We start from the raw sequence: 16941 nt of genomic DNA on the forward strand, positions 1-16941 counted from the left end.
AAGAGAGTTACCGTTCGACAGCCAAGGTACCAAATCAACGCAACTCTTCGTTACCCCTGCCAAGTAAACGTTGCGGGTAAAGTCTCCTGTGCGACCTTTTCTGCCAGGCACCAAAGGCTCCTCCACACGAAGATGGACCGGGTCAACAGAAGGGGAGGTATAAACTGTATGGATATACCCTGGCCAGACAGGGGTGTATTTGGCTCAAGCATCCGGAATGCTACAACCTGCAGGCCCCGGTTTGAACAGACTATCTCGGAATACCCCGTACTTGAATCAATATTTACGCCAGAAGACCGGTCTCTTCACTGGTAAAAGCTATCCATCCGACTCGCGTACTTCTGACAGCTAGAGTAGAGCGAAGATATCTTCATGACCATTGTTGGGTGGCTGTGTACTTAGTTGAAACGTGCTTTTCCAGCACGGGGAAACTCCGCCCGAAGAGGGGTGCAGGTAGTAACAGGGCTACACTGCTTGGTACCTGTCCTAGGAGTTTTCGGAAGATGGGAAAGTCTTTTTCTGGTAGTCTGGTGTGTTGAAGGTTTCTGCTGAGAACCACCGCTGGGCCGGGGGGTCCATTGATCTACCCAGAGTTAACGACTAGAGAGAAAGAAGTTTCAGGAACGAACTAATAGGGGCGCCCTCTCTTTCCCCTCAGGCATTCCAAGGCCCAGAGATTTTCCTCCCTGCTGTGGCTCAAACGCCGAGCTGGGAACCTTGGAAAATCCACTCTTCCGGCAGGGTTTATTGAGCACAAGAAAAGGTGTTTTCCGCAGCGGTGGAGAGGATGTGAGCTCTTGTCAGGATACGAGATCCTAACGACCGATCGCAAGGTGTGGCGAGTATTCTCCGTGAGCTAGCCATGTCGGTACGACATCAGTGCTCCCTTCTGCCATTCGTCCCTGTTTTTTCTCAGTCACCCTTCAGACAAAAGCCCATTTCCGGGACGTCATCGTTAGCAGTAGTTATTATCCGCAGGTAGAATATGGATGATTTAGACAGGTGTCGTAGGCGTTGCGCTGACAGGCAGCATACGAAGAGCAAGCCGTCGTACAGCGTGGCAATGGAGTATGTATGCCAACATTCCCTTCTCCTGCTCTCCCCTCTTCGCAGTTTCACATTGAGACCTGCTAAGAATCAAGCTTTGCTTGGGTGGAGAAGCGATGGCCGGCGCTAACTAACAAGAGGCGGCCATGCAGAATGGAGCACTGTTGCCCGTGAGATTCCGCGAGAGCACAGTGGCAACCATATTCACGCCCGCCAGCCAGCCGTGGAAGTAAGTAACTAAGTGCAGTCAATTTGACCTGTACCGGCCCCCAGTTCCAGTTGCAGTTCCAGCTCCAGCTCAGAGCCAATACCAGGTGCCAGCTGGAGCAAACCTGGGCAAAAAATAGAAACCGAGTGCGGAGCGGGCAGTCGACCTGTGCGCCTGTGATGTGCGCCAGACATCTCCTAGCCGCTGGATCGCCCGTCTGCAGCGCGCGTTCGACGGCCGACACGCCCCGTGTAACTGGCCCAGCGTCCAGCTGCGTCGTGGATGAGCGGCTAGCGGTGACTTTGATATACTCGAGGCTGCGCGGCGAGTTTGCGGGCGGCGGAAGTCGCTGGAGGTACCTGCTGAGTCAGCATCCCCTTTTGGGGAACTTCCAACGTCTTCTCTTCGACAGCAACACAACAGCAACAGCAACACAATAACAATAACAACAACAACAGCTACTACTCTATGCTCCGTACTTGCAGACGGTACGGAGGACGCAGAGACAGGACCGGCGGGAGGTTGCAGGGGCCGACAGCATGACGCTGCAGACAGGGTGCGTCGCAGATGCGTTGGGCGAAGGTCGGGGCTGGCGGTTTCGAAAACGGCCTCTGCAGAGCTCGGGGGGCCTCGCATTGCCGGTTGAGCCAGTAGCATAACTCGCGGCGGCATTTAGCCTCGGTGACTTGCCTGGTGGATGTGCAAATATGCTAAATTTAGCCGGACGAGGAGCTCTGGAAGCAGAAAAAAAAAGGGGGGGCGTGAGAGGGGAAAGAAGATTGCCCCTAGCCAGCCCTGCGCATTAGCCATATGCAATGAAATGGACGCTGATGCATGCAACAATAATCCACTCTCTCAAACCAGCAGAAATCGCCCCCTTGCTTCTAGATTGTATGGCCGCTGGCGGTTATTGAGATACTATGGCGAGCTCGCTGCTCTGCTTGGAGGATGGCTTGCTCTTTGCTTTTGCCGTGAGTCTGCTTGGCAATGGCCCAAAACACCCCGGCGCTTCACCCCGTTATGGGATAGGGCAAGGTCATGCCATAGTGACTCCATCCACACACTGTATTTGCAATCCGGACTGATGCAAGCTCCTCGCTTCCCCTGTCAGTTCAGCCCACCCTGGCGCGAACTTTAGGCTCCAGCGCTACTCAGTGCAGCGCTCCATACCAACTATACCCATGATGATACTCATACTACACTTACTCTCAGCCGGGCAGCGCGAAACAAACCATTGACCGAGAGGAAGCACCTGTGGAGAAAACTTGCGTTCCCTTTTTTCCTTAGCCGTGGCAACCCCCGTCAGCGCAGGCACCCCCATAGGCGGGCGGCGCTCTTCCAACGCAAAACGGAAGGGCGGGAAAATATCATGTCTTCACGCTTGGTATACCCGGACTGGTGGGATATTAAATGACCCTCAAAGCCCCCCTCAATTCTCCCTGATCTTTTGGTCCTTCTCTCCATCATCTTTTTTCCTCTTTCCCCCTCCCCCTCCCCTTTCTCCTTTTATACTCTTCGTTCTCTACCCTCGTTTATTTAAGGCTCTTTATCTCTTTACTCAAGAGATAATAGCTACTTACTACTCTAATCTTAATATCGCTGGCTCGAATTACGTCAGTGCCGCCCCTCGTTTAACCGTTTCCCATACGGACACAATCTTTTACTACATCTGGTTCACACAGTCGCTACTCAATTCACTCGCCTTTCAATATGAAGGCTTCTATCGGAGCCTTGGCGCTCCTGTTGGCCCAGCAGGCCAGCGCTGCCTACATCCCTACTGGCAGTACCAAGGGAAGCCCCTTAGTCCGCCGTCAATGGGATGGTTTCAACGGAGGAGGTGAAACCGTTGACCCCGGGTACAATGAACCACCACCCTGCCCCGAGTGTGAATCTCAGTGCCCTGGTGAAAACTGCGGAGGAGGATATGAACCACAACCTCCGTGCCCCGGTGGAAACTGCGGAGGAAACGGTGACGGAGGCGTTGGAGGTGGCATCGGTGGAGGAATCGGCGGTGGCATTGGAGGAGGCATTGGAGGAGGCATTGGAGGAGGCGGCGACGTAAGTCCATCATCCAGAAGGCATTAACCTAGCAGATAACTAACATTGTTAATAGTGCTGGGGTGGAGATGGTGGACAACCTCCTGCCTGCTTCCCTGTTCCAGGCAACACACCTCCAGATTGTACACCCGAACAGCATGATGGCTTTGATTTTATTGGCCTCATTGAAGGTGCTATTGATTTCTTCGGCGGTTGCGACTTCTCTGGCTTCACCTGCGTGGATGGGATTGTCAAGGGGGCTTTGCAACTCGGTGGGAAGGCTATCACTGCTTTGCTCGGAGCAGGTGGAGACAACGTTCCCACCATCTCTAAGCCCGGCGGTGGATTGACCATTACTTCTATCGTGATGCATGCTGAGGTTACAGTCCAGGTTATCCTCGAGTTTACCATGAAGGATGGTTCTATATGCCGACAGTTTGCAACCTGCTCACCTAATGGTGAAACCATCCTTAACGAACAGTGTGCTGGTGCTGTTAGCGTGAGTTTCCGTCTCTCAGTCACGAGCAAGGTCAGTGTCTGCGCGGTTGCTATCACGAAGATTAATTTCGGCTGCGAGCCGCCAACCATCCCAACCTGGCCATTCCCACCACTTCCATCCCCAACTACCAGCCTCCCGCCACCAGAGACGTCAGGTGGATACACAACCATTCCAGGTACCAGCGAGAGCGGTGGTTGGTCTTCAATGCCATCTTCATACAGCATGCCAACTTCCGGATACACGACCGTTCCAGGCACCAGCTTACCCTACACTACCCCCAGCGGCGGTTTCCCAACTAGCAGTGGAGGTATCCCCGGTCAAACTACTGTCCCAAGTTCTCCTGCTCCTACCACCTGGACCTCTCAGTCCATTTCCACCATTTACACTACTTCTACCATGACCGTCACCAGCTGCCCGCCAGAAGTTCCCGACTGCCCAACTGGCTCCACTTCAGTTATTACGATTCCTGTCACCACAACTGTCTGCCCTGTCACCATGACCTCCGCAATTCCTGGACAGCCCGGACAGCCAGGTCAACCAGGTCAGCCCGGACAGCCAGGTCAACCCGGACAGCCAGGTCAGCCAGGTCAACCCGGACAGCCAGGCCAGCCAGGTCAGCCAGGCCAGCCAGGTCAGCCAGGCCAGCCAGGTCAGCCAGGTCAACCAGGTCAGCCCGGACAGCCAGGTCAGCCCGGACAGCCAGGTCAGCCCGGACAGCCAGGTCAACCAGGTCAGCCAGGCCAGCCAGGTCAACCAGGCCAGCCAGGTCAACCAGGTCAGCCAGGCCAGCCAGGTCAACCAGGCCAGCCAGGTCAACCCGGACAGCCAGGTCAACCCGGACAGCCAGGCCAGCCAGGTCAGCCAGGTCAACCAGGTCAGCCAGGCCAGCCAGGTCAGCCAGGCCAGCCAGGTCAGCCAGGTCAACCAGGTCAGCCCGGACAGCCAGGTCAGCCCGGACAGCCAGGTCAACCAGGTCAGCCAGGCCAGCCAGGTCAGCCAGGTCAGCCCGGTGCTCCCGCTCCTTATCCACCAGTCGTTCCCAGATGTATGGTGACCTGGTTCACCATCCCCAAGTGCGATTCCAACAGCCATATCGATTGTCTCTGCCCGTCTAAGGAATTCGCCCTGAAGGTGGTCGCCTGTATCCGCTCTTGGTCAAAAGATGAGGAGGAGACCCAGGCCGCACTTTCCTTCTTCCTGGGTATCTGCGCCACTTACATTCATCAGAACCCTGGTCTCGTCGACCACCTCCCACCAGGCATGCCCATTGCCCCAACTTTCCCTCCAAATGGCCCAGCTCCTCCAGCGGTCACCCTTACAATCACACCTACTATGACTGGAAACCACACTGCTCCCCCCACGACGATCGTCGTTCCCACGATTAGCTTCGCCACCCCTACATCCGGTGCTCCCAACCATGCCCCTTACCCTGTTCCTGCCGTTCCCACATCGGAAGGTGGTTCGGCCCCAACTCCGGCTCCTGGTGGTTCTCCTGGCGGCGTTCCTGCTCCTGCCCCACCATACGGCAGCACTGGCTTCATGACCGTCTCTCCTACAGGTGGTGTTCCACACCCAACATCTACCACCGAGCCCTACATTGGTGCTGCTTCTAGCGTTGAGGCCTTCCTGTCTCAATGGGTCATGATGGGCATTACTGCTATGGTCGGTCTGATCCAGTTCGCTCTCTAGATTACCTAAAATTTAGAGGTGAATAATTGCCTGGCAAAGCTCGCCAATCTCTTATATGTTTATTATTTATCTCATGTCTTTGTCGATGTCTTGTTTTCTTTTTAGGTCTAGCTAGACCGTTAATAGTTCTCCCGTCCTACTAGACATCTCAAAATAACATTCCTTTTATATTTCTTTTTTGTGTCTTTAGTATTCTTTGGTTTTTGACTATATTATTTTGAAGAATTTTTCTATAGGGGAATGGGTGGTTTCAAATATCTCTAGTCTTATTAATGTGCTTTTATTGAGGTTTGTGTTATGGACAACATAGTAATGCAGTTTGAGTTGACCATATATCTATCGCATCTCACCAGATGCCTGCAGTATTGATTTGACTACAAGCACTGATCCATTTATCCATTATTATATCCTGCAAATACGTTATTATCCCAGTAAGTTCACATTAATAATGCTGTAAACCGGAGCAGTTGATGCCACTAGTGTAATGCTAACCGTTTCTCGTTCTAGGTATTTATCGACCGATATCTCCCAACACAAAGATGCAATCTTCTGTTGATGTTGATGTTGATTGATAGATCGATCAAGAAGCTTTTTATATCATGCAGCTTAGTCAAAGTTAACTTTATTCAGCTTAGTCATACTAAGTTAATATGTTACCACGTGACACGACCGCCGCGATCTTGACCGACGTCAACGCAGGAAGACAAGCAGAATTATAGGCTCATATTCAAAACAGCATACAAAGACTACGTTGACAAGCAAGAAGGTAGATGTGTGGTTTGGCCGCAGGGAAGAAGCGCCTAGCCGAAGACAAACACTCGAGTCTCAATGCTCTCACGGGGCTTTGCGCCAGCCGGGGTCCGGGGGTCGGCAAAGGAAGCATGGGCTGTCCGCCTGGCGACTGCGTCCTCCTTACTGTCCATGATCATGAAGGCTAGCCTGTCCTCGTTGGTCATGCCAGACCAATAGTACCATTTGTGGGCTGGACTGTACTTCAGCATCTGCGTCTCGCTCTTATGCTGGGGATACCGCAGCTCGATGCGCACCAGGTCGTCATCCGGGACCGAAGATGGCATAGCGACGGCGAGTGGGTATGACTGAACCGTACCGTTTATCGGTCTCCAGATGTTGAGCACCCGGTATCGATCCTTGAGAAGCTCTGCTACTTCCTCGGGCGGGAAGAAGAGGCCTATCGCTTCCTTCGTTGATGTGAGGGTTTGATCGATGTGAGCGCTGATTAGCGGGGAGTGTTCAGCGCCAGGCTGAGAACGGCGGACAATGTGGTTGAAGATAAATATGCGTTTGGCCTCGGGGAATAGTTCGCCGACGAATTTCTCGACTTCTGGATACCAGACTGACTTGATGTTTTCCTCGTCACAGAACGACGGGTCCGCGGCCGAGGGCACGTTCGATACGCCCTGGAAGCCATGTTTTGCAAGCGAGTATTCAGACTCCTTGCCGCGGATGTCGGTTATGGAGATGGTGTGTGTGCTTAGAGGGTAGTTGGGCTGGGTTCCGCCCTTGAGATGGCCCTCCATGAGGTTGTATGGCTCCGACCCGTCTTCAGGATACTCGAAAAACTGCATCGGGGCTTCTACGTCGCCTCGGGGTATGTGGTTAACATCGTTTTCGAGGACGACATGGGGGTCGGATGTGGTCGTGGTAGCAGTAGCCGACATGATCAATTGCCTAGATGAGCAGCGGTTAAGGCAGTGCGAGGAATGGCCTGATGTACTATCGATTGCAGAGGAAACTCGAAAGGGGTGAGTGTGTGCAAGGGAGGGCGATATATGCCCTACATACATATATATATAGGTGTTTGTCCTCTTGCTACCCCCCGTACACTTACTTCCCCATGCAGGCCACCTTGCAAGCTGCATTCAGAAGCATCCATACGCCTCGCATGCGCATATGCCAAGGAGCGACTTAACACAAGCGAGCCGTCATTCGAAGGCGAAGGATATATTAAAGAAGCATTCCGAGCTAGTCATAGTGACCGCTAGAGAATCGACGCCGCTTGGGGTTTGTGCCTCAACCACGGCCCCTTCTGGCTAGCGGAACCAAGAGCTAGAGTCAAACTGCACAATATATATCGAGCCTGATACCCTGTAGCCGGGGCCGGCAAATGTATCATCCCTGGGCCTTAGGTGTTGCTGATAACTACTACCTGCCCCGCGCCGGGTACAGAGGCCGGCGTACAGAGTGCGCAGGAAACTCGCTCGCTCGCTAGCTAGCTCTACCAGGGTTCGTGCAGAACCAGAGTATCAATATCCTCATGGTGGACGTGGGAACGAGGAAGAGAAAGAAGAAGAATCGGAAGAAGGAATGGACCCGAGAAACAACAAAGAATGTGCTTGATTAATTTCATGCAGGGTATTACGTCGAAAGGTATACAAAGCCCCATCGCTTAAACAAAAGGCTCGCGCAACGCCAGCTCTGGAACGGCTAAAGCCACAGCGATCGGTTCCATATTCAACGACAAACAATCGCCCATTGTGTGATCTTCCTCCTGTGTCGCATGGCATGGCATCCACCCCATGTACAGCATGCAGATGTAGCCAATGATCTACCCAACTGCGCCCTTGTGTATGCCCATAATCGAAGGCAAAAAAAGAAAAAAAAGTGAGCAAAGGCGACAGAAGTCGAAATGGAGAATAAAAAAAACAAGGAGATTTCCGCCTGTAGTGAGATTTGTATGTGCAACGCCTATAACACTTGAGTTTTGCCCGCCGGCCCATAAAGAAAGAGAGAAAGAGAAAAAGGTGGTGGGTGGCGGGAGGGAGAACAAAGAAAGGAAGAAAGAAAGCTCCCTGGTATATCCCCGCCATATTCGATCGTGAAGTACTCCGTTAGCCATGGGAAAAAAAACAAAATATCACGATTTCCGAGGATTTGCCCGGACTAGATGAACGTCCATGGTTGGAGGGAAATCGGGGTGCAAAGAGCCAACCTTCGGGGGATTGTTGTTGTTGCGAGCGGGAGGCTGCTCGTCATCCGAGCCCATGAGAGTGGTCAATAGGCTATTGACCAAACGAGTATCTATCCACCCCGGTGGCTTTGTGTTCCTCAGTCGTTCGATACGAGCAAGGTCGTCTTCAATCTCCTCCGGCATCAGAGCGGGCGGAGTTGGCGCGCTTGATGACCCATTTGGTCGCTGGTGATAGCTACCCAGGATGTAGTAGGGAAGATTTGTGCGAGTAGAGTTCTTTTCCGTTAATTCTCCGAGAAGGTTCAAGGCACCTGTGCCATTAGTGCGGGTGGAACGAGTTGCGTGGACGTTCTGGCTGGCCGAGCGCTCCATATCGGCTGCTCCAGGCGTAGCGTCTTCCTGGCTGCTTGCATCGCCGGAACCAGATGCCTCGTCCTTGTCTACAGACTGTCCGTTTGCGTTCTGGTTCGCTTGTTTGGCACGCTTGGAAGCAGAAAGGAAGTGGACCGCAGCGACGTGGGCGGCATTGCTGTGCATGGCCAATTCTTTCTCGGTGAACAAAGATAGGATATTGTACGCCGGGGCATTCTGCTGCTGGGACATTCTCGACTTGGCTCGGTCTGCGGGGGTCGACAGGCCATCATGGTTTGGAGACGCGCTGAACTCTTCGTCTATCGCCTTGCGCTTGCGTTTATTGATTGGTTCGCTCATGATGCCGCTTCCGATGTCGTCGGCGTCAAGTCTATGTCGCGTGTGTCTTGTTTTTCGATTGCCCTGGATCCCACCAGGACTGCCGGGGTTGGCTATGCTGAACTGATTAGGGTGGAGAAGCAACGCGTTGGTGTCAGCAACATCCAGCTGTTCTTTCTCTCGCATAAGCCGATTTTTTCGGTGGGAGACTGATTGGACAAGTCGTTCACGGATGGTCTCTGTGAGCCGCTTGTACTCTTCGGCAGCGAGCTGGATCCGGAAATCCCGTTCTTGTTTGATGCGGTTCAAAGAGTCACGGTGTCGGTTCTATAAGAGGGGGGAGAAAAACATTGAAAGTGACATCAGAAAATGGAACCTCCTTTATAAAACATCCAGTCAAAGAAAGGAAAAGGAAAAGAACTTTCCAGTCACAAAAAGTGACGGAACTTACCATCATAACAGCCAATTCTGCATCTCTCTCCTCCTTGCTTCGATTTATCTCCTGAACGAAGTTCGAATACCATCTCCCGGAGATTGGGGTGTCTGAAGTTATCTGCCCACTGGCAGCTAACTGTGTCAATTGCTTTGCAACATCTTCGGGGGAGTCACTGATGGGCCAGTCCTCATAGACCTGTGCGTTTGAGATCAACGCCATCTCATTCTGAAGCTCATGCACTCGCTGCCGGAAATGATAGTCTCTGTTATTCCCGAAGGCCTCCTTCAGCTCGTTCACTCTGTCTTGGAGGGCATTGCGTCGCTTATCTCGCTTGGAAAGTGGAAATTGGCCTGGAGGTGGGGTGTCGGTGTAACGAGCTGTCGAAGGCCCAGCAGCTGCCGAGGGAGATGCTGGAGCAGCTGCAGGGTATGCCATTTCGCGGAAGTTGCCTGGTATTCCGCCAGATGAGTAGAGCGCTTGTTCTCAGAGCGGGTTGAGTCAGTCGTCAACGTCACGGAGGTGAGAAGGCTCGGCTATTGGGACAACTTTGAATATTAGCACCCATCCTCAACCGAAATCGAGCACAGCTAGCACGGTATAGAAAGAAAACAGCAGAACAGAATATCTGGGCGAAAGGAAAAGGGGAAAAGAGAACCACACCTGTTTAGATCGATCCAGTCAACACTGGAAGTAAAAGAGAGAGAAAAAAAATTCTTTTCGAGGTAGCGAGAATAGTCAAAGGTAGCAAGGACGGAGGAATATCGCTCTCTTGCTAGGACTGCCTGTATTCTCGGGTTTCCAACTAGCTATCTGATCTCGTTGCGAGGAGATGCTATATTGCTAGTTTGCAGGTCTGCGGCAGATGGTGTAGAGTGTAAGCGCTGCGGCTGGCAGACCCCCTCTGGAGGTCCGTATCTTTGCAATATAGCAACAGCTGCGGGTAATGCAAGTATAGAAGGATGTACTGCCAGGATATCAACGCTGGGAGGAGGACGTAGGGATTTGCGAAGCCAGGAGGCCGAATGGAGGGCGGAAGCAGAGAGAGGCGCAAACCGGGGGTGTTTTTTGGCTTGGGGCTTCGGCCGGCAGGAATAGGAATGCAGTCGAAACTGGAGGCAGTGAATCAGAAGCCGCAGGAGGTGACGGCGGACTCTGTAGGGCAGGATTCCGGGCTCGGTGAAGTGCGGCACATCGTCTGGCGCTGGCGGCTTGCTGTCGTCGTCGGCGTCAGGACAAGCAAAGTCGGAGTCGCTTTTTCTTCCTCTTGCGCTGATGTCACGGGGCCCGGATAAAAGTGGTGCCATTAGCCGCCGTCACGTGGACCGGCTCCCAATAGATGATGTAAGGTCCATTCCTTCCAATACATCCATTATTCCAATAACTACATGCACAGGAAGACAATATAGAAGGGCTGAAACGGCGGAGGCGCTGGTGTTGATGCAGGCTGTTGGCCCATAAGTGTGGAAGATACATATATTTGACTACATTCCATGAATGGCTAGATGGTACGCTTTAACAGAGAGAGATTATCTAAGTTAGCTAGTCCAGAAGTTCCAGCATTCGTAGCCCATGAGGGTACTCCATAAGACGCAAAGGAGCACCGAGCAGTGAGGACGCTGGATTATCGTCTTTATCAGCCAGCCAGTCGAGCAAATGTCATGCGGCTTTGCGAGGGCTAGACTTGACACGTGACTAACGCAGCTACTCGTCACATGACCTGTTTATTCCCGTCTGCGTGTCCAAATCCACAAACGGAAACAAAACACTGCGATTGTCTGGCCGCAAAGCAGGAAACGCGGACGTTGACCGAGGCACTGTGGTAGAGTGGTTAATACGTTGCACTGCTACCGCTATACAGTTCTCTGCATACATAGCCATGCAATTCCTTCGGGAGCCAGGGTTCGAATCCCTGCGGTGTCGCTTCTTTTTTTCTCCTCCGCTTGCCCAGAGGAAACGCGTTTTTTAGGATGTCGAACACACATGATACCTACCCTCTGGCTGTAGACGGATATATCACATAACCAGTATGGAGCAACATATGTGTGGCAGCTCTCGTCTGTTGGGCTCTTTGTTCTGGGCCTTCGAGACTGTTACAAGTGACTGCGGACAGACACTCGCTGCAGGCGTGCTCATGTCTCTCCGTAGGACGGCCGTCCTCTGCTCCGTGGAGTTCAATAGGGCAGAGCCTGCCTATGCTCAATATACATACCTGGACCAAGTTCCGTCCCTGTGTTTCAGGGAGAACTACGGAGTACCACGAGAGTAGTTCAAACCTGATGTGATCCCTGAGGACGCCTTTCTCAGACCGAGAATCACACATGCATAGCCATTTTGGAAATATCCAACTGCAGCTGCAGCTCTTTTCACCACCTGCCAATTGAACGGAGACAAGTTTTATTATCCCACATGTACGTGTAACTTCGTCTGTGTCACATTTGGAAAGCTCTTTGCCGTCTCTCCTACATCGTGCACATCACTTTGGTAAGCATGCGAACATCATGATTCCAAGCCCAACCAAGGCTTGACATATACACAGTATACGACCATTTCTTGCCACGGAGGCTCCCTGTATAGCTTTCTCGTCAGCACCTACTCAACTGTGTCCATTCTCGAGCAACATGCGACTTACCCTCGACGATAAATACGCCGGACACTTTCTCAGTATAAACCCCAGATACCCAGTTTAGTGTAACCCAGAGGTTATCGCTATCATACCTAGACTAACATGCGGTAAGGCATGGCTCGCCCGAGTCTAAAGTGCTCATTGAGGCGCCTTTTCAGGGTATCGAGTCAAATAATGTTGGGAAGCGGCGGGTATAAGGAACGTGCACCGCCAGGCTGATAGGCTCAAGCTTGGGTGTCGTATGGGTGAAATGATCGACCAACATTTCCCTTCGAGAAGAATGAACGAATGCGACAGGATAAGTAGCATTGGCAGCTTCATTTATTAACTCGCAACTGTTATTCTTTTCGAAGCCCTATATGGCATGGGTGGGAGCATTCAAGCCGGCCGAAAAGGCTGACTTCTTTCTCGAAAATGATGCGTTGGGCATCAAGTTACCCACCCAGACGCCGTTTGGAACAAATATGCTCAATCTCACCAGGTAGAAAGGAAAGGTTTGCGGAGAATTAAGGCGGTGGACGTCATTTTCTAACTGATATACGTAGCAGTCCTGAAACGAGGCCAAGTGGTAAAGTTACGGCTGAGGCGAGGAGGCGGGAACTCCATACTAAACAAGCCAGCTCCTTTTAGTGCAAAATCGTTGAACTAAGGGATAAGCTTGTTTTTTTTTTTTTTTTGTCGCTGGTCATTCTACGTCAATCAAGCCCTGAAAAAGGCTGATGACGGAAGTGATGCCAAGTAGGAGTGGGATTCGTAGGCACGCACACGTAAGAGCAATATTAAACGAGATCCATATGTATTATTCTAAACATGGAATTAAATAGGTAGGGGGTATTCGGTGAAAAGAGTAAGGGGAAAAAAACAGGCATATAGGGCACTCAAAGGGGTGGGTTGTGAGATGAAACAGAATGAGAAGAAAAAGAGTAAAGAAAAAGGGGGACGCCATCATGGGATGTTAGGAAAGCGGACATACATAAGGAAGATAAGAGATGAGGGATGAAAGGAAAGAGAAAGTAATTGAGAAGACATTCCTGGAAATCGAAAACTGGAAAGAGATAGAAGGTTTTCCATAAAACGCCCCCTTATCCAAGCCCGTGTTTTTTTACCTACCTGTACCTCGTTACAAATGAAAAGGGGATGGGAGGGGGAAAAGGAAGTAGAGAACCTGCATGTATGCCGGGGTAAGGGAAAGGAGATACAGTAGATATGGTGATAAGGGAAGAGAGAAAATGATGTAGATGTAGAAAAACTCCTGGTATCCTGGCAAGCTGACTCCGTATTTTTTTCATGTTGCGTTGCGCTGTTCAACCCCGTTTTTGTGCATGTTAGAAAGACCTAACCGGATCAGACCCGAACCTGGTATAAACCGAATCGAAGACCTTAGAACTCCTCCTCTGGAAAATGTGAAATTCGTTCTGCCAATGCCGTTGTGCTTGTTTGCTAGTAATTTGTAGGTGAATCATGTAGATGGCTGTGATAGGGAGCGCCGGATGACGAAGATGCCGACTTCCACGCCTTCTCGCTCAGCGTCGTCCATGGGCTCGGTTACTGCTCGCTTGCGGATGCCATCGACGACATCTCGAAGGACCATGGCACTAGTGACTTCTCTGTCCATACCCATACCTTTGCTGGCGGTGTGGTGGCGGGTGCGGTGGTCGTTGCGCCAGTAGTCGTCAAGTATCTCACGGGCACGAGGGGATTCCTGGGCAATGTACCATTCTGTCCAGAGGTCGCGGGAGAGCGGGATGCAACCGGGAGAGGCATACGAAAGAGTAAACGTGGTTCGGTCGCGATATGTCAGAGAGGAGCAAAGCTGAGAGACTTTCGAGTGCATTGTCTCGAAGGGGTCCATATGTTTGAGCGCAGGCGTGGAGCTAAGTGCCGTACCGATGTCGGAAGGCAGGGAGTGTAGACCGACAAGGTTGCGTAGTAAAGGGTCCAGGATAGGGTTGAGATAGTGTTGTTTGAAGCATTGGGCGCCACGCAGAGTGGGGTATACAAGAAGTAAGGTACCGTCACGCGGCGAAAGTTCTCGAAGACGGTCTAGAAGTACTGACGGCCCGCTGGTGGTGAACAGGTTTTGGTATTCACATGTTGAGGTTGGTGGGAGGTAGCGCTCGACGGCAGCGATGTTGACGCTGTATGGGGGAACAATCGGCGTGGGCACGTATGGTGCTTGTGACTGCGCTCCGCCAGATAAGGATGACGAGGAAGAGGCGCTGATGAACGGGTAGTGAGGTGCAGCCGTAGCGTTAGAGAAGACGGTCATGTTAAAATAGTCGTCTCCGGGAAAGAGACGATTGGGTGTACTTGGTGGAGAAGTTGGTAGGCTGGAGAGGGAGAACTTTGGCGGCACTGCATGGGTGATGTTGATATAGGGCGATTGGTCTGGTTGGAGGCGGGACTGGATCGTCTGAACAATGGGGCTAAAGACGCAGGCAGGCGAGAGAGAGCTCGAGTTGGGGAGATTATTGGACGGAGGACACGGGAGAGTTTGGGAGACCAGCTGGACAACCTTTGCAGGATCCTTGGATATAGCGAGGAATGATACTACAATCAAGTCAGCAACAAGTTTGCATCAGTATGAAGAGGGGGGTGGTGAGAGAGTGGGAAAAGAAGTGTCATATGGTCGTACCAGCAGTTACAATTCCCTTCTGCAGAAAGAGAAGTCTATCGTTCCCGTCCTGCAGCGGTATACCACTCGGTATTGGCAGCGGGTGGGAATCATCTGCACTGTCCGGGTTGTTCTGGTCCGGTTGTTGTTGTGTGGATTGCTTGGGAGTGCAGCTATCCTGGGGCTGTTCCTCCTTCATGGTCACCTCTGCAACGCCGGAAGATTCCTCCTCTGCAGGGACTGTGGCTTCGGACGAGTCATTGTTGGGAGCGCCGGTGGCGGCAGGATTCCATTGGACATGATCATCCGATTCAGGCGGCGTGATGGGTAGTGGAGATGGATATGAGACGTCCATCCGCGAGTTGGGAGAGTCAGCAAAGGGAGACGAGGACTTTGACGGCGAGGCTGCTGGTATGGCGCCGTCGATGAACGAGCCAGAGGGCGAGGTAGACGGCCGCTGGTCTCTCTCCTGATGGGCTGCTGCTCTGGGCATGTTGTTGGGTGATGGCGTGGCTATCCCCAGCTCTTCGAAGGATGGCAGCTGGAGCTGTCGGTTCTGCTTGGGCAGGAACTGCATGGCCAACGAGGATGAGGACGAGGACGAGGACGAGAAATGCCGGTCTAGATCGTGGCGTAGGCCGTCCGACGATATGCTCCTCCGAATCCGTTTGGGGAACAGCGGAAAAGCGTTCGACGCTGCCTTGTCCGAGCCGTTGTTCTGGCCGAGGGCGTAGCGTGACCTTGGCCCTGGGGAATTTTGACGGACAGAGAGGCGATGATGCTGCTCTGCTTGCTCTTGAGGCTGCTGCTGCTGCTGCTGCTGCTGCTGCTGTTGTTGGCGAAGATGGAGGCTGCTGTCTGTCAAGGTTCGCTCACATGATACGCTACGACGGCTCTGGCTAGGTTGCTGCTGACGACAACCGGCGAAAGGGAAGGGGAAGACGAGACAGGAAGACGGTCCTCCGGTATCGATGTGTATCTTGTCGTGGCCGCAGGTTCTCATGTTCATATTACCATCGGTGTGGAGGGCCGCCCGAAGCAGAGGGTCATTCTTCTGCTGGAGCATTCACGACAGTCGAGATGGCTGTTGATGCAGGCGTGTTTTTTTCGTCTTGCTCGCAGGCTCTGCCACAGAGAAACGGAGTCGACCAGCGTATGGGTTATGTGATGAAGAGGAAGAAAGAAAGTAAGGAAACAGAGGGAGGGCGGGCGGAAGAGAGAGAGAAAGAAAGGCGGGCTTCTTGGGTCGACAGAGAGATTGGCAATTCAGCTGGAGCTAGGCAGCGTTGTGTATCTCATTGGCGGCCCGGTAATGGCTTGAAGGCCTTGAAGACGGCGTCGAATCAGTCAGCCCTGAGCCGTGATCAGGAGGGAGTAGGGCACAGTCTTTCCTCACGGGGGGAGGGGGGGGGAGGAGGCAGCCTGAAGCCGTGGAGATGCAGAGCAGGAAGAAGCGGCCCTGGCGGCGAGATATCAAGGATGTCTGCGGCGAGCAAGACGCAGCAGAGAGAGGAGAGTAGGGGAGAAGCGGAGGGGGGCGTCCACGTCCGCCCTCGAGGCCCGCGAGAGAGACGCAAGGAGGCAGGGAGTCCAACCAAAAGCGCAGCAAAAGCACTGGCCGTACCGGAAATACGACAGCTGCGGCCCCGGTTTGCCCGCGTCCATGCGTAACTTTGCGTAACTTTGGTATGCAGATTACCGGGCGCTCGAACCAAAGGTCTAGACCGGGCCAAGAGAGGCTCGGCGGCTGAAGTGTTATTCTCGGGAGTTTAAAAAGCTGAGTGTTATTCAACATCAAAGACTGAGGAGGACGAGGAAGACGACGACGACGGGGTCGAGGGCAACGAGGCCGCAGACGACGGTGCTGGCGGCAGGACGGGGGTCGTCGGCGTTGGCTGGGAACGAAGGGGGAAAAGAGTCGACGTTGGGTCGGGGTGCGGTCGAGGGGTTTAGTAGACGGCCGGGTGTGAGTCGAGGGTGATAGATCAGACATGGACTCGTCTCGCCACTTAGTTAACTCCAGGCAGCGAGGTTGCTTTTTCCTCTGGCCCTGGAGTTTCTGGCCACCAGCCTCGTGGGCACGCAGACGAGCAGCAGACAAGAGACAGTCTCACGGTCTCACAGTCATATGGAGCTTGCTGGCAAGCAAGCCTCGAGTTCCTCCCACAG

At 52.8% G+C, this 16941-nt stretch overlaps 7 protein-coding genes across 7 annotated transcripts; 3 read left to right on the plus strand and 4 right to left on the minus strand.

Moving 5' to 3' along the window:
* Nucleotides 1-2965: 2965 nt before the first annotated feature.
* ARB_05215 (uncharacterized protein) lies at nucleotides 2966-4090 on the plus strand (the record flags this gene model as incomplete). Its single annotated transcript, XM_003016875.1, has 3 exons — nucleotides 2966-3313; nucleotides 3369-3821; nucleotides 3923-4090. The coding sequence occupies 3 exons, from the start codon at nucleotides 2966-2968 to the stop codon at nucleotides 4088-4090; spliced, it is 969 nt and encodes a 322-aa protein (XP_003016921.1).
* A 191-nt stretch (nucleotides 4091-4281) lies between these two features.
* Nucleotides 4282-5015, minus strand: ARB_05216 (uncharacterized protein; the record flags this gene model as incomplete). The annotated part of the gene is made up of 2 exons (XM_003016876.1): nucleotides 4282-4846; nucleotides 4978-5015. The coding sequence occupies 2 exons, from the start codon at nucleotides 5013-5015 to the stop codon at nucleotides 4282-4284; spliced, it is 603 nt and encodes a 200-aa protein (XP_003016922.1).
* A 108-nt stretch (nucleotides 5016-5123) lies between these two features.
* Nucleotides 5124-5480, plus strand: ARB_05217 (uncharacterized protein; the record flags this gene model as incomplete). The annotated part of the gene is made up of 1 exon (XM_003016877.1): nucleotides 5124-5480. The coding sequence occupies one exon, from the start codon at nucleotides 5124-5126 to the stop codon at nucleotides 5478-5480; it is 357 nt and encodes a 118-aa protein (XP_003016923.1).
* An 800-nt stretch (nucleotides 5481-6280) lies between these two features.
* ARB_05218 (methyltransferase, putative) lies at nucleotides 6281-7159 on the minus strand (the record flags this gene model as incomplete). Its single annotated transcript, XM_003016878.1, has 1 exon — nucleotides 6281-7159. One exon carries the CDS (start codon nucleotides 7157-7159, stop codon nucleotides 6281-6283), a length of 879 nt encoding a protein of 292 aa, XP_003016924.1.
* A 1196-nt stretch (nucleotides 7160-8355) lies between these two features.
* Nucleotides 8356-9970, minus strand: ARB_05219 (uncharacterized protein; the record flags this gene model as incomplete). Its single annotated transcript, XM_003016879.1, has 2 exons — nucleotides 8356-9426; nucleotides 9551-9970. The coding sequence occupies 2 exons, from the start codon at nucleotides 9968-9970 to the stop codon at nucleotides 8356-8358; spliced, it is 1491 nt and encodes a 496-aa protein (XP_003016925.1).
* A 3647-nt stretch (nucleotides 9971-13617) lies between these two features.
* On the minus strand, nucleotides 13618-15781 carry ARB_05220 (uncharacterized protein; the record flags this gene model as incomplete). Its single annotated transcript, XM_003016880.1, has 2 exons — nucleotides 13618-14708; nucleotides 14794-15781. The coding sequence occupies 2 exons, from the start codon at nucleotides 15779-15781 to the stop codon at nucleotides 13618-13620; spliced, it is 2079 nt and encodes a 692-aa protein (XP_003016926.1).
* A 71-nt stretch (nucleotides 15782-15852) lies between these two features.
* ARB_05221 (uncharacterized protein) lies at nucleotides 15853-16443 on the plus strand (the record flags this gene model as incomplete). The annotated part of the gene is made up of 1 exon (XM_003016881.1): nucleotides 15853-16443. One exon carries the CDS (start codon nucleotides 15853-15855, stop codon nucleotides 16441-16443), a length of 591 nt encoding a protein of 196 aa, XP_003016927.1.
* Between the last annotated feature and the right edge of the window lie 498 nt (nucleotides 16444-16941).

The sequence above is a fragment of the Trichophyton benhamiae genome (genome assembly GCF_000151125.1).
Source record: "Trichophyton benhamiae CBS 112371 chromosome Unknown contig01989.5, whole genome shotgun sequence".
Taxonomy (NCBI): Eukaryota; Fungi; Ascomycota; class Eurotiomycetes; order Onygenales; family Arthrodermataceae; genus Trichophyton; species Trichophyton benhamiae.